At 55.0% G+C, this 27,337-nt stretch overlaps 8 protein-coding genes across 8 annotated transcripts; 3 read left to right on the plus strand and 5 right to left on the minus strand.

The window, feature by feature from the left end:
• Positions 1-942: 942 nt before the first annotated feature.
• Positions 943-5,264, plus strand: MRS44_007755 (uncharacterized protein; the record flags this gene model as incomplete). The annotated part of the gene is made up of 4 exons (XM_065620642.1): positions 943-1,284; positions 1,339-1,408; positions 1,467-4,859; positions 4,915-5,264. 4 exons carry the CDS (start codon positions 943-945, stop codon positions 5,262-5,264), a joined length of 4,155 nt encoding a protein of 1,384 aa, XP_065476714.1.
• Positions 5,265-6,271: 1,007 nt separating this feature from the next.
• MRS44_007756 (uncharacterized protein) lies at positions 6,272-7,727 on the minus strand (the record flags this gene model as incomplete). Its single annotated transcript, XM_046278499.2, has 3 exons — positions 6,272-6,441; positions 6,495-7,305; positions 7,713-7,727. The coding sequence occupies 3 exons, from the start codon at positions 7,725-7,727 to the stop codon at positions 6,272-6,274; spliced, it is 996 nt and encodes a 331-aa protein (XP_046134236.2).
• A 65-nt stretch (positions 7,728-7,792) lies between these two features.
• Positions 7,793-8,273, minus strand: MRS44_007757 (uncharacterized protein; the record flags this gene model as incomplete). Its single annotated transcript, XM_065620643.1, has 3 exons — positions 7,793-7,970; positions 8,050-8,079; positions 8,134-8,273. The coding sequence occupies 3 exons, from the start codon at positions 8,271-8,273 to the stop codon at positions 7,793-7,795; spliced, it is 348 nt and encodes a 115-aa protein (XP_065476715.1).
• Positions 8,274-8,537: 264 nt separating this feature from the next.
• Positions 8,538-8,931, plus strand: MRS44_007758 (uncharacterized protein; the record flags this gene model as incomplete). The annotated part of the gene is made up of 2 exons (XM_046269249.2): positions 8,538-8,766; positions 8,828-8,931. The coding sequence occupies 2 exons, from the start codon at positions 8,538-8,540 to the stop codon at positions 8,929-8,931; spliced, it is 333 nt and encodes a 110-aa protein (XP_046134235.1).
• A 682-nt stretch (positions 8,932-9,613) lies between these two features.
• Positions 9,614-10,135, minus strand: MRS44_007759 (uncharacterized protein; the record flags this gene model as incomplete). The annotated part of the gene is made up of 1 exon (XM_046281076.1): positions 9,614-10,135. The coding sequence occupies one exon, from the start codon at positions 10,133-10,135 to the stop codon at positions 9,614-9,616; it is 522 nt and encodes a 173-aa protein (XP_046134234.1).
• A 2,583-nt stretch (positions 10,136-12,718) lies between these two features.
• On the plus strand, positions 12,719-13,168 carry MRS44_007760 (uncharacterized protein; the record flags this gene model as incomplete). The annotated part of the gene is made up of 1 exon (XM_065620644.1): positions 12,719-13,168. The coding sequence occupies one exon, from the start codon at positions 12,719-12,721 to the stop codon at positions 13,166-13,168; it is 450 nt and encodes a 149-aa protein (XP_065476716.1).
• A 4,494-nt stretch (positions 13,169-17,662) lies between these two features.
• On the minus strand, positions 17,663-18,112 carry MRS44_007761 (uncharacterized protein; the record flags this gene model as incomplete). The annotated part of the gene is made up of 1 exon (XM_046281075.1): positions 17,663-18,112. The coding sequence occupies one exon, from the start codon at positions 18,110-18,112 to the stop codon at positions 17,663-17,665; it is 450 nt and encodes a 149-aa protein (XP_046134233.1).
• A 7,791-nt stretch (positions 18,113-25,903) lies between these two features.
• On the minus strand, positions 25,904-26,925 carry MRS44_007762 (uncharacterized protein; the record flags this gene model as incomplete). Its single annotated transcript, XM_065620645.1, has 3 exons — positions 25,904-26,072; positions 26,138-26,381; positions 26,433-26,925. 3 exons carry the CDS (start codon positions 26,923-26,925, stop codon positions 25,904-25,906), a joined length of 906 nt encoding a protein of 301 aa, XP_065476717.1.
• Between the last annotated feature and the right edge of the window lie 412 nt (positions 26,926-27,337).

A 27,337-nucleotide genomic window follows, 5' to 3' on the forward strand; every position in this document is an offset into this window, starting at 1 on the left:
CGTTGTCGACTTGAAGTCATGAGGGGAATGAACCGTCGAGCGTTGTAACTGGCTGATATTGTGAATTATAGGCCCGAGGTTATCAGATCTTGAATGCGGCGGAATACATCATAGATTGTGTCTAGGCCAAGGTCGGACAATTAATCCGAGGGTCCTAGGGACAGTCACAGGAATAATCCAGCCTGCCCTAGACATTACAGTACGAACCTGAAAAGAAAGAAGTAGCCAAGCCAATGTCCAACAAGAGTTGCCTCCCGATCTCAAGTGAATGCACTCGATGAATCAATCGCTGACGGCTTGTCGGTTGCTGACTTGAGGTATCGATGAGCCGAAAGTACGCAGGGATCCGTCAACCAGAAGCCTTACCCAGCCTCAGCTCCGACTAAGGCAAGGTACCGCAAGCTCAGAGGTACCTCCGCACAGAGGCTCTTCACCACGCGATCTGGGGTGGGGCAGAGGCTGAAAGATACCGGCTCTGGTTGGTACGTGCGCGACTGAGCAACGGGAGCTTTCAAGGGGCTTCCAGGCATTGCCAGCTCAGCGCAGCATCCCTAGTACCTCCCCCAGGAGGCACCCAAGACCGCTTCCGGCCAATCAGAGCGCGCCAGACCTCACTGTAGCTAGGCGACCGCCCTGTCCTACCCCCGTACTGGGTTGCTATTCGATTGGCTCCTGGTACACGCTTCGTCACTGCAGTGCCTTCTCAGGCTCATCCCAGTTTTCCATCGACTTTTTAGCTCCCCGTCATTCAAAGTCACCGCTCACAACGATCACGGTCCTTGTCACGGTCATCCTCACGCGGCGAAATGCCTCTATGATCACGAGGCTGATTCCATCGCCATCTTCCTCGACACGTCCCGCGCCGCACTCAACCGCGACATCCTCATTTCACGACATCGATACTCACCTATAGACGAAGACCCTGTTCGCGATCCGCCCAAAATGTTTTCCCCGTCTGTCGCCGAAGGTGGCCCGGCGACGGCGACTCGTTCACGCCGCCGCCAGCGCCCCTTGAGCTCTGAGAATCTCGCACAGCAGCCAAAGGCGAAGCGACCGCGGATCCCGCTGACGGAGCAGACTTTTGTCAATCCTGACGTCCCGCAGCAGCAGCAGGAGATGATCGAGGTCAAGACCGACAAGGTCGCGACTCTGCCTACGAAAAACAACAACATCGAACCCGCCGAGAGCCTCAGCCCCGTCCTGCGCAAGGAATTGAATGTCCGTGCCAAAAAGGCCAAGCATGGCGACCGTGCTGCCAACAAAGGCGATGGCAGTCTTGTTTTGGTAAGGACCAGACTATTGTTCTCTTGACGCCCCCAAGCTGATCATCCCGTATAGACGAGTACAAATGCATATGTAGTCAGCAAGCTTCCAGCTCTTCCTGATAAAACGCGCGGTGACTGGTCAGGTAGGTTTTTGCATCACCAGCACCTTGCTCAAGTATCTGCTCACTCTCGTCGTCATAGGAAACCAAACCGCCGACATCTTTTCCTCTGGTTATGCCCTTAGCCTTTACCCTGCCCACGCCCTCGTTTGGCCCTACACCTCGACGTCGCAATCCCCCGAAACCTTCACATTTCAACTACCTTCAGCATCTAGACCGAACGATCCTCTTCCTGTAGGATGCCTGGTGTCACCCTCCGCCGCGTCGACGGAACCCGGCCTGGTCGTGGTCATGGCCGGGAGCGGCAAGGTCGTCTATTGGGAGTCCATCTCGAGCGCAGCTACCTTTGCCTTCATCAAGAAGGATCGTTCTGGTGTCGAGTACACGATTTCGGGAATGCAATCCGGAGAAACGGTCGTCGCTATTACCAACGCCGAATCCGCTGGCTTCATCCTTACCTTCAATTCTGGACGCCTCGCGTACATGAACGTGCGCGACAGCTATGGACGACCATCCATCTCGGTCCAGTTCTTGCGCAGCAGCCTCTCGCCCACGTCGAGCGGAATTTTTGGCAGCATCCGACATGCCTTTTCGCACCTGTCACTTAAGGGAGACATTGCGGCAGTCCGCGCCGACCGATCTGCGCGCATGGGCGAGAGGAATATTGTGGCGCTGACCGGAAAGGGACGTCTTCACGCCTGGAGAGTCCACCGAGGAGGACACAACGAAATCATTGGGGAGGCAGATGTACGCGAGAGCATTATCGATGCGCTCCACGAAGCCGACCCCGCCTCTCGAGAGTTCCCTGAAGAGTCTTTCGAGGCGATTGACTGCACCTACGTCCCTAAGGGTCTGGAGGCCAAGTACCATGACTTGAGCAGATTGAGCGAGGCCATGGCAACTGACGACACTTCGGTGCAACATCTTCTGATCCTCGTCAGCCTAACCCAACGAAGCACAGCCCGCTATGCCCTGGTTGAAGCTATTCTGACCCCTAGAGATTGCCAAATCGGCATGGTCCGTCCTATCACCTCCTACACTTCCCCGATATCATTCTCCGACATCACACCTGCGACGCGACCCCGTCTATATCTCCCTCGCCCGGCGCTGGTCGCCTTCGTTGTCTTTGACCGCGCAACCGTCATTGCATCAATCGCTATTCCACCACAATCCCCCGACTCCCAGCTTCAATCCGACAGCCACGTGCTCCCTGCATCCTTCGAAGACGTTGTTGACTTCCGCGAAGACGATGTCCACGAAATCATTGGCTCTGGATTTGAGGAGATGGCTGCGGTGTCGAGCCACGACGACAACAGACTACATCGTCCCAAGACCAAGAACCCGGCAGTGGTTCTGATGGTTCGGGGCGCTGGTGTGGTTCGAATTGTGACGACTGACGTGGACAAGTTTGCTAGTGACCAGCCACCAAAGGTGTCGGCAAAGAGCAAGCTTGAGCAGGCAGTGTTCTTTGGTGTGAAGCAAGACAACCCTCTGATCTTCGACGGCCGACAAGAAATCAAGTTCTCCAACGAGGAGGTTGCCCAAGCTGCTCTCGAGATCAGCCACGAGATCTTGAGCTCAAGCACACCATTTATCACAACCCTACCGGCTTCCCTGGAGGACAATCTACGCGCCAGATCGAATGCGCTCGAGAGGTTGATGTCTCAGCTCAGAATCTTTGGAGCAGACCTTGACCGTAAGACGCGATGGAACCTGCTCTACAATGCTGAGAAGATGCATGTGGCTATTCTGCTCTGGAAGCGTCACGAAGCTTTCACTGCAGCTCGTCCTCCACAAGACAAGAAGAGCCTCATCGGCTCGATAGTCGAGTTTATTCACCAGGACCAGAAGCACAACCCCGTTGCTAAGATTGGCGAGGTTGACCGCGTCCGCCACTGGTTCATCAACGATGTCTTCCGTCTCGAACTCTTTGTTGCTTGGGCATACGAGGTGATCAAGACCCTGTACAAGGACCACTTGCTCGACGATGCCAAGGTCAACGTTATGATTTACGAAGCCATCCAGGTCAACACCTGCACGCACGTCGCTGCTCTCGATTTCCGAAAGAACAATCTCAGTTTCTACGGACTAGGATTCGAAGAACTCCGCATGGGTATTCTCCGCGACGGTTACGAGGATCTTCCTGAGCCTTGGACTGGCTGCCACTATGTCGCAAACAACCTCAAGCGCCTCGTTGATCTCTCGGACCAATGGGTTATGAAGCACCTGAGCGCAGACGAGTCTGCCAAGGGATCAAACCAGCCAGACCCCAAGATCATCGCCAAGATCTTTGAGGAGCTCCCTACCGTCACCGATGGAATGCTCACCTCTGTTCTGGAATATGCCCGTTGGGCTTCGACAACTCCCGATCAGAAGACCATGTCCCAGCACTTTGTCAAGGTCTATCAGACAGACCGATTCGAAAAGCCCCTTGCCTTGGCGCGATCAGGAAAGTGGGAAGAGGGTGCGACTATCGCAGAGAAGCATGAATGCCTTCGCGCATTGTCGGTCATCTTGCTGGATCACATTCAAGAACTCGAAGTTCGACTCGCTGAGCCTGGAATTTCTTTGTTGGAAGCGCAAAACCTTAAGCGGCTTAAGGAGAGCAAGAAGGCCAAGTTGGAGAGCAGCTTTTCCAACTATGGCCAGGCCTTTGCCTTCCCAGCGTACGAATTCCTTCTTCAGAAGCACGGTGTTGAGTCTGTTCTGGAGTTCGATTTGGATAAACTGGGCTTCAAGACACAGTTCCTCCGCAGCAAGCCAGAGCTGGCACGAATCTCATGGATCAATGACGTGACCCAGGAGAACGATGTTGGCCACGGCGCCGATACTCTTGTGGACCTGGCTCTCACCAAGGAGCAACAGGTGTGGAACAAGAAGATCGAGTTGAGTCTTGGAAAGCTGGCTCTTCTGGCCGAGATGGAACAGAAGGAGCTCAGCAACAACACCTTCAAGGTCAACTCGGACGAGGCGCGTGTTGACGAGAAGCTCAAGAAGGTTGACAAGGAGTTGATCGCTATCAAGATTCAAGATCAACTCTACAACCAGATTCTTCCCAGCACGTACGATGCCGTGGATGATGCTGCTGCCCTCAACTTTGCGATGGAGGTTCATAGCATGAACATTCCTCGCCGTCAGAAGGCACAGCATCAGATCTTTGAGGACGGCATCAAGCGCCTCCTCAAGCACGAGGCTCTGGACGCCATGACCCTCATCGACTTGCTCACCCTGGTCTCACTCAGGCCCGAGTCGCGAGAGGAGACTGCTCATCCGTTCTGGCTGGCCCTCAAGGTGGCTGAGAGCAGTTGTCACCGTGACGAGGTCAAGGAGGCCAAGAGACTCATCTGGAGGCGGCTCTTTATCCGTGACGACTGGGCCAAGATCAATGATACCCAGCTAAAGGATGACCGCGAGGTGGTGGAGAGGCTGGCAGATACCGAGCTGTATGCCATGTTCGTGGACTGCATCAATTTCCGTAAGTTGAATCCCTTGATTATGGCTATAGAATTGGTACTAACGTATATACAGAGGATGCACGAGAGCCCTTCCGGTCTCTGTCACCCAGGAGGCCCTGGGTTCCTTCACTGAGAACCTGGACCGCCGGTTCCGTGACTTTGATACTTCGTTCCGGGCGAAGCTGATTGATGCTATGAAGTATGAGGATAAGCTCCTTCATCAGTACATCGAGAAGAACCGGCTTAACGAATGGGCTCGCACCACCCTTGAGGCTGCCCGGGCTGAGGTCGACAGTAACATGGACGACGCAACCAAGAGCGCAGCCGCTCCTCTGGTTCTCGAGGGTGACTCCAGGGCTGGCTCTCTCTTTGAGAACGCCGGCAAGCCCAACGGACTGGCTGGAGGAACCTCCATCTTTGCCTAGACTCGAACTCAGAGAGGTGGCATTTCATTCCCTTGTCTCATTTTCTACAACTATTCACGGCGTGTACTATAAACCAACGGCGCCCACGAACCCGAGGCGGGCTGCCCACGACATCAGCACAACAGGCGTACACTCATATCACTTTCAGACCTACTCCTCCTGGACCTTGAACACAAGCTACAAGCAAACATACACGTGTGCAGAAAAAAAAAGGGGGTATTTTGGATTGGCGGGGAGAAACAAAGTGGTATGGTCTTTCTGTGTTCAGGGAGGGGGAAAGCATATGTCTTGTTAACTTTGATCCTTTTTTCTTCTTTCATGTTAAAGTCTTGCGGGAAGGGGGAGGTTGAATGGTAGCATCCATCGTTTTCTTTTTGATTTTGGGAATGGGGGGTAGGGGTTTACTGGCTTTACTCGCCTCCTTGGTGAGAAAGGAAAGCGGTTTTTTTCTCGCTGTGTTGATAATAAAAAGAGATTCACGCTGAGCATGCTGGCTGTTGGCATGCGGTTCAACTATTTGATCCATTCCTTTGGTTCCGTGATTGTTGTGGCATAGGATGGTCAGAGATTGAATTTGAACATCACATTGAGACTTGATGGACAGCAATCCATATTCAGTGACAGTACTTGATGCAATCTTGATCATTTCGGCATTATGTACATAACCCATACGCCACATCATAACCCCGGCACCCGATTCCATCCTGTATCGGGTCCGACATCACTCCTTTTTGAACCCCCAGCCTAGACCATATCATGCGGGGAGGGAGGGAGGCAGCTCTGCAGGCGATACCCGATCCAAAAACCCGAAATTCATACTCATCCTCATTCGGCCACAAACCGGAGCCAGCTCGGCCGGGGGAGACACAGAGATGGGCTCCAGCTACGCAGCCGCGATATAGTACCGCCAAGATTCGCACGTAGCCGCCCGCGCCCACAGGGGAGAGGACAGCCTGTCGAGCGCGGGTGGGGCAGAAAGGAAGGGAAACGAAGAAACGCGGGGCTGCTTAACCCTGCATCTTTCTTCGCTTGCCGACCTGGGCGGAGAAACCAGTCTTGATGGCAGTGACACTTCGTCGGGAACCGCAGTTGTTGCAGGTGATGAAGTACAGACGGTTCTCTCCCTTGTTGAGCTCTGTGTCGGGGGACTTGCAGGTCTTGCAGGTGACGTATTCGACTAGAAAGCATGTGAGCAAGAGAGTCAAGAATTAAGAAGGCTCATAGACTTACTGATGTATTTTCGCACAACGTTCTCAATCTGCTTCTGCTGGAAACGACCCTTGATAACCAGTCTTCGGCTACCGTCGACGGAACCGCTGGTACCCAACTCGGCAAACAGGTAGGCGGTGACGTGCTCCTCGGTTCGCTTCATGCGCTTGCAGATATCGGCAATGTTGGCAAAGACGGTTTTTCGGTTACCTTCGCGCATGCACTGGGGAGGGGGAATCTTGTAGCTCTTAGTGCCGCTGAGGGAGTGGTCGGGGTTCTTCTGGGCGAGCTGGCTGAAGAAGCGCTGGAGCAGCATGCTGTAGCCAATCGACTTGGTCTCGTCGTGGGCCCAGATGCCGGTGCCCTCGTTCATGTCACCCTCCTCAGCCTCCTCAGCAGGTTCGTCGTCCTCCTTCTCGAGAGCCTCGAGCTGCTCGGTGAACTTGTCCTTCTCGACCTTGGAGCTCTTCTTCTTCTTCTTCTTCTTCTTGAGGGTCAGGTCGAGACCGCCATCCTCAGCGGGGGCGGCATCATCCTCGGCGGCGGGGGCGGCGTCGTCCTCGGCCTTGACCTTCTTCTTCTTCTTCTTCTTGAGCAGGGAGAGGTCGAGGCCACCGTCCTCGGCCGGGGGGAGCTCCTCGGCGGCTGGGGGTTGGGAATCAGTAAAGGATTCAAGGGCGGCAGAGAGCGGCGGCGTACGAGGCGTGTGGGACTGGGCCGTGTCCTTCGTTTCGTCGGTAGCGTTGACCATGGTCACGGAGCCGTCAGCGTCGACTACGACTTGTTCGTCGGTAAAGGCGACTGATTTGCGGGATTTGCGTTCGGGAAGAGCCTGTAAAGCAAGAGAAGGAGTATTCACGTTAGTATAGATCGCGGTGGAGGTGGAGAGTGGATGTGGTGAGGTTTGGTTGTGTCGTGGTGGAAGACAAAGGTTGGTGGAGAGTGGCGGTTTTGAAAATGTGACTCAGTGGAATCAAGTCATAAATGTCAATGTCAACCTGTCGGCTCTCCCCAGAAATTGGTGCAGAACAGTACGGAGGTACTTTCGCACTTGGTGTGTGCAGTTGCAGTGAGTGGGCAGCAAAACGCAGAGTGCAGTGACGGTGGGGTAAAGCTGATAGGGCGCTGGGTTTTTTTTTGGAGGGGTAGAAAGCCCAGAGAGGCCAGTCCTCGGGGCTTTGACTCGGGTGCTGGGGCTTGCATGGATGGAATTGGAAGGATATGGGCGTTGTAACTCACCACCTCGCCATCCATGGTTGCGTGAGCCTGCTGCGCGCTGCTGTGTTGTTTCTGCGGCTGGCGGCAGTTGTTCCGGATTTTTAGCTGTGGTTGTGGTTGCGGTTGCGGTTGCGGTTGTGGTGGTTGTCGCAGCCGGTCTTGTTCCTTTCTGGCCTGGCCTGGTTCAGATGGTGGATTTGAGCGACTGTCACGATTGTCGTCTGGTCGCTGACTTGTTGCGCGCCGTCGCTGCCGTCGCTCAGAGCGTCTTGGGTGAAGCTTGTTGCGGGTTTATGAGTGCAAAGGGAAGTGAGTCGAACGTCATGGGCGGGCCGGGTGAGCCAGATACCTTAGGTACCTATCTCCAGCGAGGCGCAAGCAGGCCGGCCTGCGATAGTGTCACGCGCTATATCACGTGATATCGGACCTCGGAGCCAATCACTTCAGTGAGGTTCTACTGGCAGCTCCTCCAGCTAGCTCCGGCCCCGATGCGACTCCGGCCGTTGACGACTCCTCGGCTGTGACACGGGCATCTCTTTGCGCAATACCTTCCAAGTTCTCGTTTCGTCGTGTTTCAAGCATTTCGGGACTCGCACCAGCTTTGTTTGAAACGGCACCCCCGCAAAGTTGCTTCCCTGTAGCTTTGCTTGGCTCATGACCAAGGAGCTAGCAAGCTACCATCGTCCGAAGCAACCCGTGATCCGAAAGCCCGCCCACCCTCAACCATCGTAGCTCACCTCGACACGGCCTTGACATCTTCATTCCTTCGACCGCAATCCTCGCTTGCGTCGATCTTCGGATATACTCGATACGATCTCTCCCTCGTCTCGGACCACAACTGCCAACATGCCCTCCACCGAATCCCTCGTCGACCTCCATGATGCGTCCATCATGGACGACAAGGATGATCTCGACTCTCTCCCCTCTATATCCACGAGCGACATCTACTCTGACACATCTGACTCGGATGCTCAAGCAGAGTGGGAGCGCAGTCTTGAGCAGCTGCAGCTCATCTTGACCATGCTGGTCGTCCCTTGGATGGGCAAGTACTTTGGCCGGAAGTTTGCATACTGGAGTAGGTCCCCGACGGCTTCTACGACGACGATGAATAAGATCACTAACCAAGCTCTTTCTAGGTTGGTCGCGGTACATGGAGTGGGTGCACAATGTCGACATCCGATGGACAAATAAGAAGGCCTTCAAGGCGGCGGGAGTTGTTGAAACGGCGGCCACGTTATAGACGACATGAGACCTTAAAATATGAGGGCCTGCGCTGGGCGATTTCAAAGTAATTCTCGCCTTGTTTGGAACATGCATGGCTTCGACACGGTGTTTAGGTATTGGTTGATATGGGTGCGGTTTAGCAAATAGATGATTCGGAACTCTGCATCCGTTGACCATGGCATTGCACGAGGCTCGGGGAATGGTCAAGGGCTATCTATCATGGCCTTGATGCAGATATTGATACGGGTGATGGCATCCTATGCCGGATAGTGACACATGAAAGCAGTCATAAGGTCAAATTTACTACATAATCATTACCCATCGTCCAACTCCTAGGCTGTGCATGCTTCTCTCCCGGCTTTTGTTACAAAAATTATCAACATGTAAAGATTCCTGCTATAATGAGGCACATCCCAAAGGCCTCGCTGCTTCTGGCATGCATGACGCGATCCATCTCTCGTCCATCATGATGAGTGGTCCTGCTCATCTATCCTGTAGTGGGTGTATATGCCCGTTCCGAGCAACCCCGGACCAGTGTGTCACCGAGTGCCTGCAGGCATGTCGTTCCCTAGCTAATTAAGCTGATCGATGATGGGTGCATCAAGCATCCATGCTCGCTAGAGAATGCGCATGTATGTTCTTGGCGGCGCATCACTGTATTGTTGTTTGGCTGGTGTTGAGCCATCCATGTTGTTGGCTTAGACACCGATCTGGGACATGCTTGGCCTTGAGCCACGGATGGAGCCATAGGTGGTGCGAACGTCCCTAACGGTGAGGAACAGGCTACCACAGAAGGATCCGAAGAGGAACCACATGAAGACGGTGCTGGCCTGGAGCTCACGACAACGCTTCTCGTCGCTGCCAGAACCCCACGCGATCCAGTCGCCTGGTAGAGCCTTGGGGTTGATGTCTCCGCAGTCCACAACACGCAGTTTTGCTGCAAGAACGATGGCGGCAATAAACGTGAAGAGAACGACACTGCCGTCGAGGACCAGTTGTGCGACAGGCTTGTCGAGGACCGAAGCAAAGAATGAGCCGAGTCCAATAATGGAGACAATCCAACAGACAGCAGCGACGAACATGACAAAGTTGACGGCGGCAGTCGCTGTGCCAGCGGCATCAATGTTGGATGCGATTACGTTGCCGGTCACAGCTGTCAGGAGGAGTGTTATAAGTAGCTCGAATCCGCGAAGGATCATCTTGACGAGGTTGTACCGCATGATGGGCAACGGCTAGCGGGTTCGCAAGCTATAAAGGGAGCTGTCAAGATGGCAACGGCAGCGCTGGGGCTGCCAGAGTTTAGGGGCTGCAGGAATTCGAAAGCGTCGGGGTCACTTTGACGTGGTCGTTTCGATGGTGTGTAGATGTAGTGGGCGAGCGATGACGTTGGTGAAGCTGGTGGTGATGATCGACAGCAAGCTATAACAATTGACTGTGATGGAGGAGCTCCCAAGAAAAGATGACGATGTAGCTAGTGAGGCTGCGACTCGATCGAAGGATGAATGTGGAGATGGTTTGACGGGTTGATGGGATTTGGGACTGGTAAATGACTTGCTGGCGATGGGATCGTGGTTGAGCGCATGCGCATTGCCTGAGCAACCGTGGATAGCTTAAAATGGCAGTTGAGCCAGGGTCAGAAAGTGGAGGGGTTGATTAGACCCGCGACCACGACTACTCTTTTATAACGCCTGGCTTCGCTTTCCCTGAACTCATTTAAAAAAGCCCCTCTCTGGAACTCTTTCGATCAGGCGCATTCTAAAACAGTCTTTGTTTCTCCATCTCGATTTTTTGTTCTGAAGAGAGGTTCCAGTTGACTCGGGATGGCCTCAGTTGTCTTGCGTGGCCAAACAGCACAAAGGCCGGCAACAGGCCGCATGTCAGTTGAAAAAACAACAGGACGGCACCTCGGCAATACAACGATAGGCTACCGTTACTTGGTGAACGTCTGTGCATGCTTCCCTCTCGTAACCGCGCGCGCATTCGCATTCGCCGCGCAAGCTGCTGAGCCATTGCCTGAGATTTGACATGAGTTGATGTGCCCATGTGCCCCTCCATGCTCCTGCCCTCTCATGGATTGCGTTGGCAGGTGGACCAGCCAAACCCCGGGAATGACAATGACGGCGCTTGCTGAAGCCGCCCGCTCCTGCCCTGCACCGCACCAGCAACAGGGGTCCCGTCCCTCCTTCCCTTCCCTCTGGGTTCCTCCTCCTCCGCCCGCACACAGAAGCCCCCTCCCCCTGCAAGTATGCCATCGATCCCGTGACCTCTTTCTCCGTGGAACTCGAACCTCCATCCCAACAACTTGGCTACATTCCTCATCGTCCATACCTCCCATCTTCTAGAGGGCTTCGCAAGGCTTGATTAAGCCTTGGTCAAGCATTCGCCAAATCCTCTCGCACGGCCGTCGCCGGCGCCCCGCTGCAAATCCACTGAATCGAATTGCTCCCTCCCCCGGAAGAGGCACCAAACTCGCCAACTGCCGTGCGCCATCCATCTCGCTGGGTCTCGTCGAGCCCACGGACAGCTTCTGCCCTGTGTAACCATGCAACCATGCATACCTGCCTGCCTACTGTTCCTGCTATCCTCAACTTTCTCTTCCAATCACCTTGTCGACATCTCCGCGGCTCCCAGCCCTAACAGGCGCCAGAAATTCTGGCCCTACCAGTGCCATCTCTCGACTCGGCCGGGTCGAGAATTGTCGTCAATGGAATGGGGTTGAAATGGCACAGCCCCCAAGCCTCCCCACCAATGAGGCGCTATGGCATCCAATTCTCACGATCCCGCGTCACATCGCAAACTCTCTCCCGGATCCCTGGTTCGCTTCTCACGTTAAACTTCCATGAGAGGAACGAATCCGTCTAGACGGAACTTGCCTCCCGACCCGTCGGCTCGGGTGTGTTGCATGTGCTTGACATACGCAAGCCTCGCCCAACTCGAGAGTTTCCCGTGTCATTGCCTGCAGCTGTCAAGTCAACAAGCTTCAGGGCATCCAGCGACGGTCCCGCGCTTTCCAGGAGACTTTGGCTCTAACTTTTCCAACCCCAGCTGAGGGCGCCTGTCACGATGATTAGGCTTTGGTGTATGTGCTGGATGGTTCGTCTGCCGGGTCGGCCGGAGCTCGCCCAGTCAACCTTATTGCTGTCCCCCAGCTCGTGTTGCGCCAGTCTCGAATTCCTGTCGCGGCTGCTTTGCCCCAGCTTGGCAGTCGAAACAACAGATCCCAAGATCAAGCATTTGAAACCATGTGTCCGTTTCCCGCGGCCCGTCACTCGAGTCAGGAACGCTGCAAAGAGTCCTTTGTGTCGTTGCCACAGGCCGCAATTCGACTCGGGGATCGACATCTTGATTGTGTCCCGTCTACCGGATCGTGATGCCGATACTGGGCCGGGATCAAACTTGACCCCGAGAATGGGGATGCGGTGAAGGATTGCAAGAGATGGTTTCACAGAAATGTCGGTCTGCGAATTCTTATTGTGGCTAGACAAGGCAATGTCAGAAGGCACGCCCAGCTCGATTTGGCAGAGACAATGACGGCTCCATGACTTACATGGGCAACGCCCGTAATCTGTCGGGACGCCATGCCTTACCCACACCATCCTCGTCTCCCCTTTGAGATGTCGCATCCCACATCTCTAGAGGGTGCAGTGCTCACCGCTCCTGGGCCCCATTGGACATGATGACCCTTGTTGCAGCTGTCAGTGTCATCTCGTTCCCGCTCGAAATCGGAGTTGCTGGATAGATCCGCTGTCAGTGATGGACAGGGGTGTTGAAGAGCCTCATTAACTACAAGGGATGTAACGTCAATGTCGAAATGTCTTGCAGAATCAACATCACGACAGCTTCTTACATGGCCAAACACTTCAGAAACACCGACGTCACTCTTCACCGCTTCTCAACAGGACCCCAAGCGGGAACGCTTTCCACGTACCGAGCCACCGGCTCTTGCTCAAACTCTGTTCCAGGTCCCCTTTGCCAGGAAACCAATGGCTGTCGCCAGAATCGCCAACACGAGGCAGTCCACCCCGTCGGGTCCTCGCTCCCAGAGAGTCGGAATATTCACGCTCATCTCCACCATGCTGGGCGCAAACCTAAGCTGTGAAGCCTTCTCAGCCAAGGTTACGCCCTTCCCTAACCCTCCGAGCCTCTTTTCCGCCCTGTATGGTGCCTCGTATGCCATGTACCTGATACTTGGGCGCTTCTCGGTGCACACCCTCTACGCCAATCTCTCGGCGATCGACCCAACAACGCCGTAAATCAAACAATGTTTGTCTAGCGAAACGCTAATTGCCCACGCCCTTCTTCGCTTTCGCCTTCGCCTTTCGCCGTGCCCTTTTGGACAATGCTTCGGGAAGTGGCACCACCGGCCTTGCCTAATGAGGCGACTTACGATGCCTCATCCGGAAGTGTTCTAGAAGCCAACGACCTTCCATGCCTGATTGCAAGATATTGCACGCCTCTCCACCTATTTGAGTTTCAACATGTTCAACTTACCGACTTTCCGGGCTACCCAAAAGAGTCACCGCCAGTACAAGTTGGCACAGGGGTCCAAGAACCCGGTTCTGGATCGCGCAGAGAGGGTCCTGTGTCTCTTGGGAATGGCGTCACACTCAGGAAATCAGGAGAGATGGAGATCGAGGCCGTTCGCTGCCGTGTTTCATGTTGCAACGTCGCCGTAACGACGACCTTACCAAGCCTCGGTGGAAGACCAAAGCGCTTTAAGGCTGCTACAACAGGCAAGGCAACAAAGAAATGGCAGAGCTGGCGCTGCCCGTTTGGTCGACGGCATCATGAGACGTACCCAAAGAGGCAGCCTCTCCCCCCATCCCCATGTGGAACACAAAGGAAGAGTCGACTCTAGGCCCGGCCAAACGGTCAATAATCGAACCCATCCCGTAACGCCTCTGCTGCTATTGTCGTTGATTCTAAACCTCGGGGCGTGCGGTGACCAAAGCCCAAAGCCCTCTTGCATGAGCCCATCGTTTCAAAGTTTGGGCCAGTCTCTTGCCGCGGCAATCCAGGAACCTGTAATGCACGACGCCCCGTGATTGTCCAAAAGAGGAACCACTGACGGTGACCGTCATGATGAGCGAAACCCTGCCGCGACGCATGATGGCCCTTTTAGGTCTTCGCTCCTCCCATGGCCTGGATATAAACTTTCAGGCGCAGGCGCCCTCAACGTCCTTTCTCCGGCTCAAGGATGCTGTTTGGGCATTTGTGATAAGGGGCTGTCATCAAGCGTTTGCATCAGCGGCTCGCCCACAAACTCTATCCGTTTCCCTTGCGTCCAAAACAGGGTCTCGAGAGGGGTGCTGGTCCAAGCACAACTCCCTATTCGGTGTGCTACTGCCGCATGATGCTGACACAAGGGCCGCGACTTGTGCAACATGAAGCTATGATGCGTCGCTCAATCTGAACGAGGCGGTGATGGTGGCGGGACGTTATTGGAGACGGCGCTGTGTTTAACCAGTGCCTTCTGGCCAGTAGCAGCGGCGACTAGAGGAAGCTCCTAGTTACCCTTCGAAAGGCTTATCGACGCCTTGGCTCGCGATAGTCGAGGTAGTGCCTCGTCTAGGCTTCTAGCTGTCCTATTGCTGAGGGCAATGGGAAATGATCAACACTTGTGGAAGAGACTGAGCCGTCGGTTAGGTCAAAACACATACGAGGCACGCCGCACTCGATATCAAACGCTCTACCGGCATCCCATTCCTCTCGAGACCGTGCAGATCCCCCGCTATGATCACCGCGATTATTCCATAAGAGCATTACCCGTGGCGAAGCTATTGCCATGATATGCAGGCACATGTGACAGCTGTCTGCATCTGCCGCGATGTGCATCTGCGGTCATCTCGGGTCCGAGCTGCGAGTCTACAACGTTCTAGCCTGGTGCCATCGACCCTCCTTCAGCGGCTATCAGGCGCAAAAGCTCCGAGGGCTCCTGTAAGCGAGATGGGACGTCTGGAAAGCTTCGCAGTCCGAATTGTTTCGCCGGTACCGCTTTCTTGCGCTGCTCAGAATCACCCGATTTTTCGGTGCCGGGGGTGTTCCAGACGCGTTCCAAGACGTGACTTAGAGTTGGGCGGGCCCCGGGTCCCGTGATGAACGGGGCGGCGCAACGGCGGGACTGCCACCGCCGATGTGGACTCGGCCGGAGCCCAAGGTTCGGGGGTCAGCCCTCGGAGGAGGACCGGATTTGAACTTGTGGTGTGCGCACGAGCAAACGCCTCCAAAGAAGCAAGTGTCTGGAGAGGAGGGTCAGTTTACTGCCAAAGTCCATGTCGATCAATGCGATGCGACGGTGATGTGGTGTAAAGTTAGGCAACTGTCCGGATTTGGTCGATGGGGCTTACACTTGGACGTTGATGATAGTGCCAGGTGGGTTGCAATTGCTCACAATGACAATTGTAGCGAGGCCTCGTGGTGGAAATATCGCAAGATACACGTCATTGCGCGGATTTGACATGATGTGTAAACCCATTCTTGGAATGTCTGAAACCAATTGAGAAGTAAACTCGAGATAGACAGTTGTCACGTGTTGTTAGAGTGTGATGCCCAACCCACCTCACCCTACCAATCATGCCAAACATGGCATTTCAGTAAAGTCAAAAGATAAAAGTTGGTAGTCAAAGAGCGAGCAGGGTCAGCTGAGGCAGAAACAGTCCCAAGTCCAACGACTGAAAGCACATTCATCATCACTGGCAGGATTCAAAGCATGGGCATATATGTCATGTGATTTCATGTATTGCTCTATATGTGGTGCAGTGCTAATAATGTATAACAAATGCCAAAACAACGCTCTGTGGTATTTCTATCATACAACGATTCTTGGTAAATAAAAGGGGTGATGTGAAGTGAAGTGGTGCTGTATGGGAGAGACAACCCAAGATGCCATGCAAGTCGTGAGCTAAGCCATAAGAGGTAGTTCCCAGAGAAGCCGAAAAAAAAAATCATAATCGTGATGACAAGGGGGAAGAAGAAGAGACAAGATTACTACAATTTCGACTCATCAATGCCTCGCCTCGTACAGCAGCCCCAGGCCCCATGTGATGCGGCGGGCGAAAAAAAGATGAGTTAAAAAAGAGAAAAATGACAAAGGGGGAATCAAGAAGTGCTTCCTGCTTCTGTCTGTGGGCGGAGAATGCCGTCGGGCCCCATCTCGTGTCAGTGGTCAGAACTTGGTAAGCAAAAACGAAGTCTGGTACCGCCGAGAGTTGATGGGGACGCGATTTTTTTTTTCCTTTGGTAGCATGATTTTGTCAAGGCAAAGGCGGCTGCCGGCAGCGGCCAGAGAGTCAGTCCATCGGTCCAGCGCAGAGGCCATGCGACGATAAATGAGTCGTCGTGGCTTCGGCTTGATGGAATGTCTCAGAGTAGTATCGTGAGGTAAGTTGAACATGCTTCGCCGTGTGATGATAGCAAGGTGTGATATAGTGGCAAGTCGGATGTACAGTATGTGATGCGTGAGAACCAGCACCAGCAGCCGGTCAAACCAAGTCAAGGATCCCCTTCAGGGCTGAAGGTGAAGGTGAAGTGAAGTGAGGGCGGGGGCATGATGTGCGCCCAGGCTCATGGCCAGCAGCGCCGTCGCAAGAAACCTTGGGACGATGCGACGACACGACCACGAGTCAAGAAGGCGTGGGGCAGGCGGAGAGTCCTGACGAGCAGCTGAGACAGCCATTCGCTGTGTCTCTGTCGAGTCGAGGAAACAAAAAGCCCAGGGGCGACATGATCAGCCTCCAGCTTTCTCTTCAAGGGGAGACCCCCGTCTGAGGGTCCGTGAGACGACACGGCCGAGGAACCCGTGGTTTCGCAGCCCAGCCCTGTGAGAGATTGAAGGAAGGGAGCCGCAGGAAAAAGTAATCAGCCATCGGGGCCAGGGCAAGAAAAGGGCCCCCAAAACCAAAACCAACCCAAAAGCGAGGGCACCCCTGTCCCTCCAAAAAAGGCAAATGTCGTCAGGGACGCTTGGGACTGGGGCCACACGACACGGACGGCGGGGCGCCATGCGGATGATGCGGTGGCAGCCCCACTCAACGAACGGGCCCGGGAACCGGGGGTCTGCCGTGCAAGTGCAAGTGCTTGGTTGAAGGAGGGGGGAGGGTCCAGGACAAGACAGTAAGTTCAGTAGCCGCGGAGTAGAGAGAGCATCAAACAGGGTTCTTTCTGGCAGTGCTCTCTCACACTACGCGCTACAGTGCCATGACTCCGCTCCGCATGACTTGGTAGTGCTGTGTAATAAGTCATGAGAGGTTGGCGCGCAAATTAGTAACAGACCAGACGTGTCTGTTCCGTCCGTCCTATTGCCGCGGATATCCTCTGTTCTGCGTTTTGTTGTCTTGGCAGCCCACTATCCTCATCCTCCACAGTGGGGGTTGCTTTTTGTCTGCGGCCTGCGGTGAAACTAGCTTGAGCCCTCGGGTTTCAGCTATCGCTTCTTGGCCATTGTGGACGTGGCAGGCAACCGGAAAGTCGGGCATGAATTCCTAGGGAGGTTGGACTGGATGGCTTGTGGCGGCGGAGGGGAGCAAGGTGGTGGTTGAGTTGGCGACGTTGGTGTACAACAGGTGCATGTGGCGGGTGATATAGACGGCCGAGGCGTCATATGGTTCAGCGACAAGAAAAAAAGCAGGTTGAATCGTTTTGGGTCCTCAAAATGGGCCGGTTATGCAAGAACAAGTTCGTGAAAAGGGAGCGCAGTAGCGCACGGGATGGGGAGGGTTGCCATGTGTAGACGGGATCCTAGCGGGCGATCAAGCGTGGGTGTTGTCCCAGTATCGCTTCCGGGCCTTCACCGCCGTCTTATCACCGGTAAACCGGTGCTGGAAGAAGTTGAAGACGGCAAACTCGTCTCTGGTCATGACGTACGAGTCGGGATGGGCCTGGACCTTGGCCCAGATCTGGGCGAGGGCGGCCTCGAGGATCTTGCTGATGGTTGGGTCTGAGGAGCCGTCGGGGCTCTCGCGGGCAATCTCGAGGGCCTGGGCGACACTGGCATCCTGCTGGGAGCGGGCGTTGACGGCGGCAGCGGCGGCCATGGCAGCGGTGTTGACCGAGTCGAGGGTTGGCGGAGGGCTAATGTTGGCAAAGTTGAAGTAGGGGATCTCGGGGTGAGGGTGCTGTCGTGGCGAAGAGTCGGAACGGTAGGGCATATAGTAGTAAGGCTGCTGGGACTGGAATTCCTGGGGGGCGATGGACAACATGGTAGGACTTGTATGTCTAATATAAGCCGGCGAGGAGGATGGGGTTGGGGTTGATGCAGGCGAGTCGCGCATGTATCAGCGAGATTTCCAGGCTAGGAGCTGGAAATAGAGCCGTGCAAAGAAGTGGGGAGACAGGATGGGAGGATGGGGAAGGGGAGGGGGGCGGCGAGTGGCTCGGGTGGGTTGACAGGCTGTGATGATGATGATGCCTGCTCGAGATCTGGGACAACGTCTCAAGTGGATCGAAGTACGACAGGGGGCACGAGGAAAAGGATAATTTGGATGGGCGGGCTCTGTCCGGCTCGGGGATTTTGAGTTGGCGGATGTCTTACACCGACACCAGCGCACCAAAATGAGGATAGGATGGCGATGCTTTGGAGGCTTGGGGCTTGGAGGACGAGGGTCCTGATCCTGGTCCTGGTTCTGGTCCCGGTCGTTGATCCTGGTCGATTTCTCTGTAGCCCTGGTTCAAGGCCTTGCCCTTGCTCTGTTCTGGGTGTCTTTTTCCTTTCTCGTCTGGTTGATTGGTGACGAGGGGCAGCAGGGATGGAGCTTTTTGTACGAGCGGGTCGTTTTGTGTGTGCGTGTATATCCGTATGTGTGTGTGTATGTGTGTGTAGACAGAGGTTGATGATTGTCGTTGGGCAGATGATGTAAACAAAAAGTCCAAAATGTTTCCAAATGACAAGGATGCCGGGGAACGATGCAGATCAATTGCGCAGCAGAAAAGGACGAGCGAGCACTGGTGAAGATGCTATGCTATGCTGATGCTGATGCTGATGCTGGTCGAAGGTGATGAGGATAGCTCAAGCGAATGCTGACCCAGGAGTTCGGAGCAAACGGCTTTGCTTTATACCCAGCATAACGACTGACCCAAGAACCAGCATGACGGAACGGGGTCTCGGCTTCAGGAGCGACAAGCTCCCAACCGTCGAGCTCGTAGTGCCGGCACAAAACAACTTACTTTGTCGTCTACCTCTTGCCTCTTCCTCTCTCTTCGTCCACCCTTCACCGCGTCGCCAGCGTAGAGTCTCTGGCCCTATGCCGCTGGCTTTTCCACTTTTTTCTCCTGAGCCGCCGCCTCCGCCGCCATAGGTCATCGCCGTCGCCGCCCCGGGGCGCGAGGTTTGACCGCAGGGGCGTGTGTGTGTGTACGCGCCTCTGTGTGAATAGACGCTCTTCCAAAAGTGGTGCAAAGCGGAATGGCGCAGAGGGGGCAGCAGGATGGAGAATGGGAGAGAATAGAAAAAAAAGGGACCACAATCAAATCAAACCAGGGGGTGCGACCCAAAGTCAAATTCACAGGCCCAAGGTCGTGAGTACAAGTGTCGGGGAACTTTGGGCGTATGATGGACAGTTTTGGTCTGTTTTTGAGTTTGGATTTCTCCTTCGGGCGTAAAGGGAGTGTCACCAACAGACCGTGGGGCCTGGAAAGGGTATTGGGCCAGCCAAACAAGGCCTACACCACAAGACTCTGCTCCGTACCGTATGTACGCGCGCGCAACAGGAGGGCGGGCCCAGCGAGAGGGAAAAGCGACGATGCCAAAGTCTATTTGCACCGGGCGGCCAGATCAACAAGCTTCAAGCTTGGCCCCCCATGAGATGAGCCCTGGTTTGGTCCGGCCTGACCCGGTCCTGTGAGGCATTCTTTGCGGTCCAGCACATGAAGAAAGGGTGCGAAACGAACAGCAAAGCCCCCCCTGGTCAGGGTAGATCTGCTCGGGATCTGAAGGGGGAAACGGTGGCGCGAAACAACACGCTTCGCATCTCTGACCCGCCTGGGATATCTCGATAAAGCAGTCACCGGTTCCTCTTTTGGTGACACAGGCTGTCGACAAGCAGAAAGCAGTCGCCATGACAGTTGTGGCGGCATGGAGCAGGATGACGACGGCATTGTGTCGCTCCCCGTGCCGTGCTCCATCTAACATTAACGTTTGAACGCAAGAGCTTTGATGTGTGATTCGGAGGTCCAACACGGAGATGGTGGAGGCCGGAGACTGCTTGTTCCGTATAATGGTCCGGAGGACATGCTAGTCAGACAGGCAGAGCAAGGATGAGAGTCGCCGAGAAATGCGAGCAATGTCTCAGGTCCCATCCTGTGGAAGCTTTCTGTGTGCTGTGCGCTGCTTTTTTTCTTCTTCGAACCTTTTGCGTTGGATTCTGACGTTGCCTGAATCAGATAGTCCCCGTGGGGCAGAAAGAGAGAAGTCGGGAGAAGGAGTGGGATCCATCGCGGCAGAAGAGCGGGATGCCGACAGCCTCACAGCGATGGGGCCAATCACGCCTTCCTCATAAGTCTGCAGCGCAGCAGGGCAGGGCAAGTATGGACACCTCAGAACTCGCAAAGGGCAGGCGCAGGCGCACGTACACGCACACGCATACGCACATGCACACGCACAGAGAGCACACAGAGGTGTGAATAGTGGATAACTGTGAATAGGTCGCTGCTTCCAACTTTGTGCACCGACCGGTGCATCTCAGAAGGAGCGAACCACACGACCTAAAGGAGCGACGCCAGCGCAGTGGCCGCCCTGGTCGACCGCGATAGACTTTGGTACCACCTGGGTCCCTCACCTCCGTCAGGCAGGATGCTCCCTTTGATTTTCCATTACTGGGGAGGCCTGGGGGCGGCCTCGGCTGTCCTCCATCTCGTTCTTCGCTTTGGCGGCAACGCTTTTTTGTTGTGTGCGCCTTTTGTGTCATTATTCAATCTGTGGCCGACACCGCAGACGGGGCCTAGGCTGAGGAGCGGGCGCAACAAAGCCCTACAGGTTGCGTCTCGTGAGAGCCTCGTACGCCAGATTCAGGTCTCCGGCGTCGTGTTCCAAGCTGGCCTGGATGACGCCTCCTGTTTTGTGAAGCACCCTCGGACTCGACATCACGGCCTCCCTGCTTCTTCCGGACGCCTGCGGATCTGTTGGTCGAGGACACAAGCATCCAACCGCCCTGCTCATCCTCAATTCTCCATCTCAGGATGGTCCATGCCCAAGGGCGGCCCTATTCACAACGGCCACCAGACCCTCGAATATGTCTTCTGGGCGTCCTTTGGCGACAAGCCCAATGACTACAATGCTTCTGGCTTCTTTCTGGCCCCATATTCCCCATGCCGTTCTGAGCTGTGGCTCACTTTGAGTGCCTTCTCCTATTGATACCATTCCTGACCTCCACTATTCTCAAAGTGATATTTCAAGCTTCTATTCTCGACCAATTGTACACCCAACAATCAACTGGCACCCAACATGAAGAGGTTTCCCGATTCTGCCGATTATACATAGCACCCCGGTCCCGTATCACCCCAGACGTTCAAGGGTACTGATTTGGAGAGCCCTGGATAGTCACGTCAGGCCGAATCGACGTGGAAACGAAGACGGGATTGCGGTGCCAGCCATGCCTATCAGAGACATCGTGGACATTGGCAGCTTGACAAGCTCTTTCCCATGTGCATGCCCGATGATGACCGCGGAAATGCAATGCAACCCTCTGACGCAGGCGCCTGTAGCCCGGAGAATCACGACCGTTCATCACAAAAAGTCTGTCTGTCTGCATGTACAGACAGAGAGACAGACAGAGAGACAGACAGAGAGACAGAGAGACAGAGAGACAGAGAGACAGCCGGCCAACGCAGACCACCTGCCGGCCCTGATGCCGGAGTCTTCTGGGGCCCTCCGGTGACGGGTCTCCATCACGACCCGAAATGGGGCTAAAGCCGGTTGAGCAGAAGAATGCGCCGAACTGTTGGCTCGCGGGACAGTGCAGAAATAAACTCGGCGCTTTGCACTCTGCCCCTGTTTGCGACATACATGCATGCATATTGTCTTGCTTCTTGGTGTTGAAGACTGGGGCCGTATTGTTGACCGGCCGGAATTCAAAACCGATTTGCGCCGGGACTCCGATTCATTAGACTCACACGCTCCGACCCTCCGTCCGACGCGGCGGCCTACAACGGGTGTAGTCGTCTGCACTTCTACTCGTGTTCTACCGTCCAACAGACCAAACGTGTTTCGCCTCAAAGTCTAAATCTCAGTCGCCCACCACAACTGGTTGAACACGTCTTTGTTTCCCCCATCATCTCCATTCACGCACGACTTGGTTTGGTTGTTTGTCTATCACATTGTCTCACCGACTCGATTGTTGCCTTCCTTTTTGTCGGCGTCTCGGTCACGCGGCCTCCTCGACGATATGGGCGCTTGCCCACCTAGCCTGGTGCTATATCGAACTACAGGCCCTGGTGGTAATTAGGTGGCTAGGTGGTTACCTGCGACTCTCTCTATCCGTACTTGGTCGGTGCCTTGCTTGCTGGCCCGTCTCGTCGTTCGAGTCAGCCCCACGTCATGATCCCCAAGAGTCAGAAAAACGTCCCGCGCCGGACCCAGTTCAGGTGGCATTGGACCCGTTCGACCATTTCTTCCACGAGGCATCTAGGGTCGATTTAGCCGCTGGGTCTGTACGTGTTCCAAAGCCTCCCGAGTCGTTCTCCCTGACCCAGTCTTGTCTTGGAACAGTCCAACGAACGACCGGCCTAAGGGCTCTCTCAGGGGCCCGGGGGCTTCTAGGTTCTTAAGGCTCCACGGACGGCATCACTTACCGCCTGTTTGCCGCGAGCGAACCTGACCTGTGCCTGTTTCGGGTCTGAATCTTGCGCTCGCTTGGTCCCCATCAAGTCGACACCATAATACTGGGACCCATCTCCCCCGGGCAGGATTCCCAGCTTTTTGGGTACAATCGAGGCACAGTTGCGGGCTGGTCGTATCCGGTCCTATCCCGTTGCTGCTGCGCTGGCCCACCTCGCTTGGTATTGTTGCCGCCCAGGGTTCAATCATGGCAATCACACTATCAACCTTGTCGTATACTTTGCACGTGGGGACATCTCCAGACTCCGTGAAGCCGGGAGTGTGCCTGTGATGGTGACTTGCAGGAGAGCACCCACTCGTGCCTCAGCGCCAAGGCCTTGGGCCACCGACCGTCACCATCTGGCACTATTTCCATTTCCATCTCTATGCCTGGCCAGGTATCCCATCCCATATCACACGCGACCCTCCGTTGCCGACCCGCGAGGCGACCAACAGCGACGTGTGCATAATGATTAGTATCACTCCAGGGAAATCACTGCAGATCGGCATGTGTTGATCGTTTTTCGTTCGCCGATGCGGATGGACGCATACATCTACACCTACATATGCACATGTATTCATCGCTTGCTTGCTTGCTGCTTGGCCGCTCCGCGGTGGCCCATTCCGCCCTCGAATCCAGTCTTTAACCCGATTGGACAAACAGTCGAGTTCCTGCGAATTGCGTGTGGGGATGCTTGTCGGCTGGCCGGTGCGCTCATGCAGCGGCTGCTGCAGTCGATAATAATCCATGCTGATGATTGTCAAGGTGTCAAGGTGTCAAAGTCACGAAACAGTCAATGCCAACCTGGAAGCCCGGGACGGTGGGCACCATCAAGACCAAGCGACATGCCGCGTAGCTTAGGTGAGGTCCTATTGCACAGCACAACACATCACAGCACATAGACCATGTCTAAAAACGCCAACGTCGCAAGCCGACCTCACCGGTCGGGTCGCTCTGCGGCTGAGGCAACAACGGGAGACTTGACAAGTGACACCTCATGCTGATTGAGGCAGAATTGATTACATGGCGGCGTCATTTATGCCCATGCTTGCAGTTGCTGGCCGAACCGAGAGGAACCCGGACTCTTTGGCCATGGTCGGCCATGGGGCTCACTCATCTCGTCCGCCTGGCCTTGACGATGTTACAGCTGGCTACCCAGCTAGCTACAGTAGGTGAGTCCGAATGGGATGCTGACCTGACTAGGTAGGCTCCCACTTCCCACATGGTCTTTTGGCCTGATCCTTGAGTCTGACGCTCCTTTTAGTTCCTGACGTCTAGTCGCAATTTCCACGAACCGTCCGCCAATGCCCAGGCCTGTCCGCCGCCGCTTCATCTCGAAACTCTATTCTCACGCGCCAACGAATGTTGCTCTGGGGCAAACTTGTCATCGACAGTCCAAAGCTAGAGCAAACAAAAAAAGAAGCCAAAATAAAAAGAAAGTAAAAAGAGAGAGAGAAAAAAATCAGTTATGCTTTTTGTCAGCACGTTGCCAAGCCTTTTGTCCTATTGTCGCCTCAACCTTTTTTCTTGTGCCGTTGAACCGGTCAAGCCCATCGAAACTTCTACTCGCTCGTTAAAGCCGACCGCAGTTAGGGTCGGCCGACGCCCTTGTCGTTACCATGCACAGTAGCACGCTTTCAACGTCTCAGCCCTCGGGGACCTCGTGCGATCCTTGGAAGTCTAAACGGCACGACGGGCCTGAGAAGCAAAAAAAGAAGGCAGACAGAAAAAAAGTCATGATGAACAACACGGTGACTCGCGTGCGTTTGGCCCCTCTTGCAATGGAGCGGAGCCCACCCAACCCCTTGTGGCCTCGCGGAGCCGCCTTTTGGCGTCGATTTCCCTCGTGGTCATGATCAAGTTTGTGAATCTGTATCCGTATTTCCAATCTGGTCAATGCTTTGCATGGATGCTTCGCCTCGATGGGTCAGAGCGGCGAGCAGCGCATGGCATGGATGGGATGGGATGGGATGGGATGGATGACACCCTTTCCATCCCTTGCCTTCCTTCCAAGTCTCCACTTCACCAGGCACCCCCTTCGAAACATGGATCCATGGATCCTAGGATCCAAAACTTGGGCCGTTATTCCCGACTGATAAGCCCGATGCCAGGACGGGATAGAACCCTCGGTTCTTGAGTGGGCAGGCAGGGCAGGCAGTGACGGAAGCCAGAACGTCCGGGGCCGGGGCCAAGTAAAATGCCTAGGCTGGATGATCTCGAACCAATCCTATCCCGTCTCCACTTCCTTCGACGGACGGGTTTCCTTCCAGTCCTTTCCAGAGCCCCGACCGAACAGGGACGGGACCGTAAAGTTCCATCTCGGTCCCCAGCCCGAAGCGCAAGCATGAGTCGTCCGTCCGTCTAAGGCCAAAGGATAATCCCCTTCTCCCGGAGCTTCTATGGAGTCAGGTTGCGTCGCGTCCTCGCCTTTCCAAAACGGCTTTTCCACACCTTCTACGCCCGACGTTGTATCCTACCCCTGTCGGTGAAGGTCTTGGCTTTTCGAGGCTGAGTTGAGAGTTTCAGCCGCCAACTGAGACCGTGGTGAGAAGCAGGGGGTTAGTCGGGGACATTCCATCCAGCCAAACGTTGCAGATTAACAGTGGCTGGCCTCAATCAATCGGTGAGCTCCCTTTAGGTGCATTCTGCTCAGGGGGGCTGATCTGCGCTATTGCTTGGTTAGCCGCTGGATCGGGGGTCCTCGCATGTAAATTGCTTCGTCCCATTCCAGCCGAAGGATCCATTCATCCATGGTAGCTGGGTTGCTGGGTCGCCTCGTCGCTTCGGTTGCCGCTGACCTCGCGAATGCAGCCAAGCTGAGGGAGTAAAAGCCTCGCGATACTGGTGGTCTGATGTCCCGAGACCTGCCCAAAATAGACGAGGCGGTCCGTTTTACCGCAAGTCACATTTTCACTTTCCGGTGACTGAGGCGAGCGGCTTGAGCAACTGTGGGATCATTCAATATCTTACGAGTCTACCACAGCAGTGAACACTCTGGAAATCTAAACTAAAGTAACAGCTAGAAATACAAGACTCGTAAAAGAGCCATAGGGTAGGTAGAAAATGGTGCGGTAATGTGTGGGGTGTTTCAACCAAGTGCTACTGGGCTGCTCTGGGCAAGCTTGGTCGGCTTCTAGTTTCAGACTTCTAGATTGTCATGACTTCCAACCTTCTCTTAGTCTAACCACTCTTCTTTCCTATCTTCCAGCCCCATGACCGAAGCACCTTGACGACCTTGGGCGTGACGGCTGCCGTCAGCGGCACGCGGAAGACGATGAAACTCTTGTGGATGGCGTAGGCCAGCGCCAGCTGAGTCGCTAGGCCTACCGGAGGAAATCGAGTCGTTAGCCTTTGGACGAAGTCTCTTCCAAGCGCTCTTCATCTCCACTCAACAAAGAGCCGTAACATTCACACCCCCAAGCGCCCAGGAACAGGAAGAAGAAGGGAGGGGGATACTCACTAGCATCGGCGGCGCGATTCCGCTCCTGGGCCTTCTCGACGCTCCAGGTAGCCATCTCCATCTTGTCGCTAATATCGTCATCGCCAAGCGCCTGCACCTCGGCCTTCTTGAACGACTGCCAGTACTCGTGCCATGTCTCCCGAACCGAGTCGGGAATCATGGCCTTGACCGACGACACGACGTAATGCTCGACCTTGCCTAAATCAGTCGGCGCACGTTAGCCATCTGGTTCAACAACACAGCACGCACGCCTATACACGCCTCGGCGGGTAAAACGTGAGTCTGCGGCGGCAAGTTTTCTCTCACCGATCGTCTCTGCCCCCACGATCCTAACGAAAAGGAAGCAAAAGGGGAAATCCAAAACGCTCAGCCCCAGGTAGACGCCAACCGTTGCCCAGCCGTAGTCCTTGGTGAGCTTCTTGAGCCGGGCGGTCAGCGTCATGGGCTTCTCGGCGTCGCTGGCGACCGGGCCCTTGGCTCCCTTGCGGCGCGCCGTGAACCGGAACCCGCGCCTCAGAAGGCCTTGCATCATGCCTGGTGTTGTCGTTGAGCCAGTTCCGAACCGGGTGCTTCGCAGCCGCGCCAGCATGCTCTCCCACGAAGCCGTCTTTAACCGCCAGAGCTGACGGGAGGCCTTGTCTCCCGTCTGCGAGGTGAAGAACCTCCTCCAGGCGCCCTTCCAGGCTGCCTGGTCAAAGGTTCGAAGCGGCGCGCGTACGCCGCGGAGAGGTTGTCGCAACATGATTCTAAAAGAGACTTGCTTTTCGCAGAGCACTGGAGTCCCGCTAAAGGCACAGACCGATATCCTTCTCAGCCGTTCCTGTTGAAGTGGGCGTATTTGAGAAATTCGTGATGCGACCTCGGAGACCGGACGGACGAGAGGGGCGAATAAGTCAAAGTTGCCGGGACTTTCGGATCTAAAGTGTCGCTTTCTGGGAGTCGTGGAGAGGCAGAAGGGCAGCCAGTGTCATTACTATAGCATCGTGACTCTTGGGATCGTAGTCGTAAAGGGCAATTCGTTCCCCTGTCGTTCGTGGGCTCGTTCTCGTTCAGAAGGGGAAATTTTTGGGCAACCGTCGAGCGGCGAACGCTCACCATGATGTAAAATCGCGCCACACTGGCTTCTGCATCTCCGACCGATGTTCCGTTACGAG

The sequence above is a fragment of the Fusarium solani genome (genome assembly GCF_023522795.1).
Source record: "Fusarium solani strain SB1 chromosome Unknown bctg00000004, whole genome shotgun sequence".
Lineage (NCBI taxonomy): Eukaryota > Fungi > Ascomycota > Sordariomycetes > Hypocreales > Nectriaceae > Fusarium > Fusarium solani.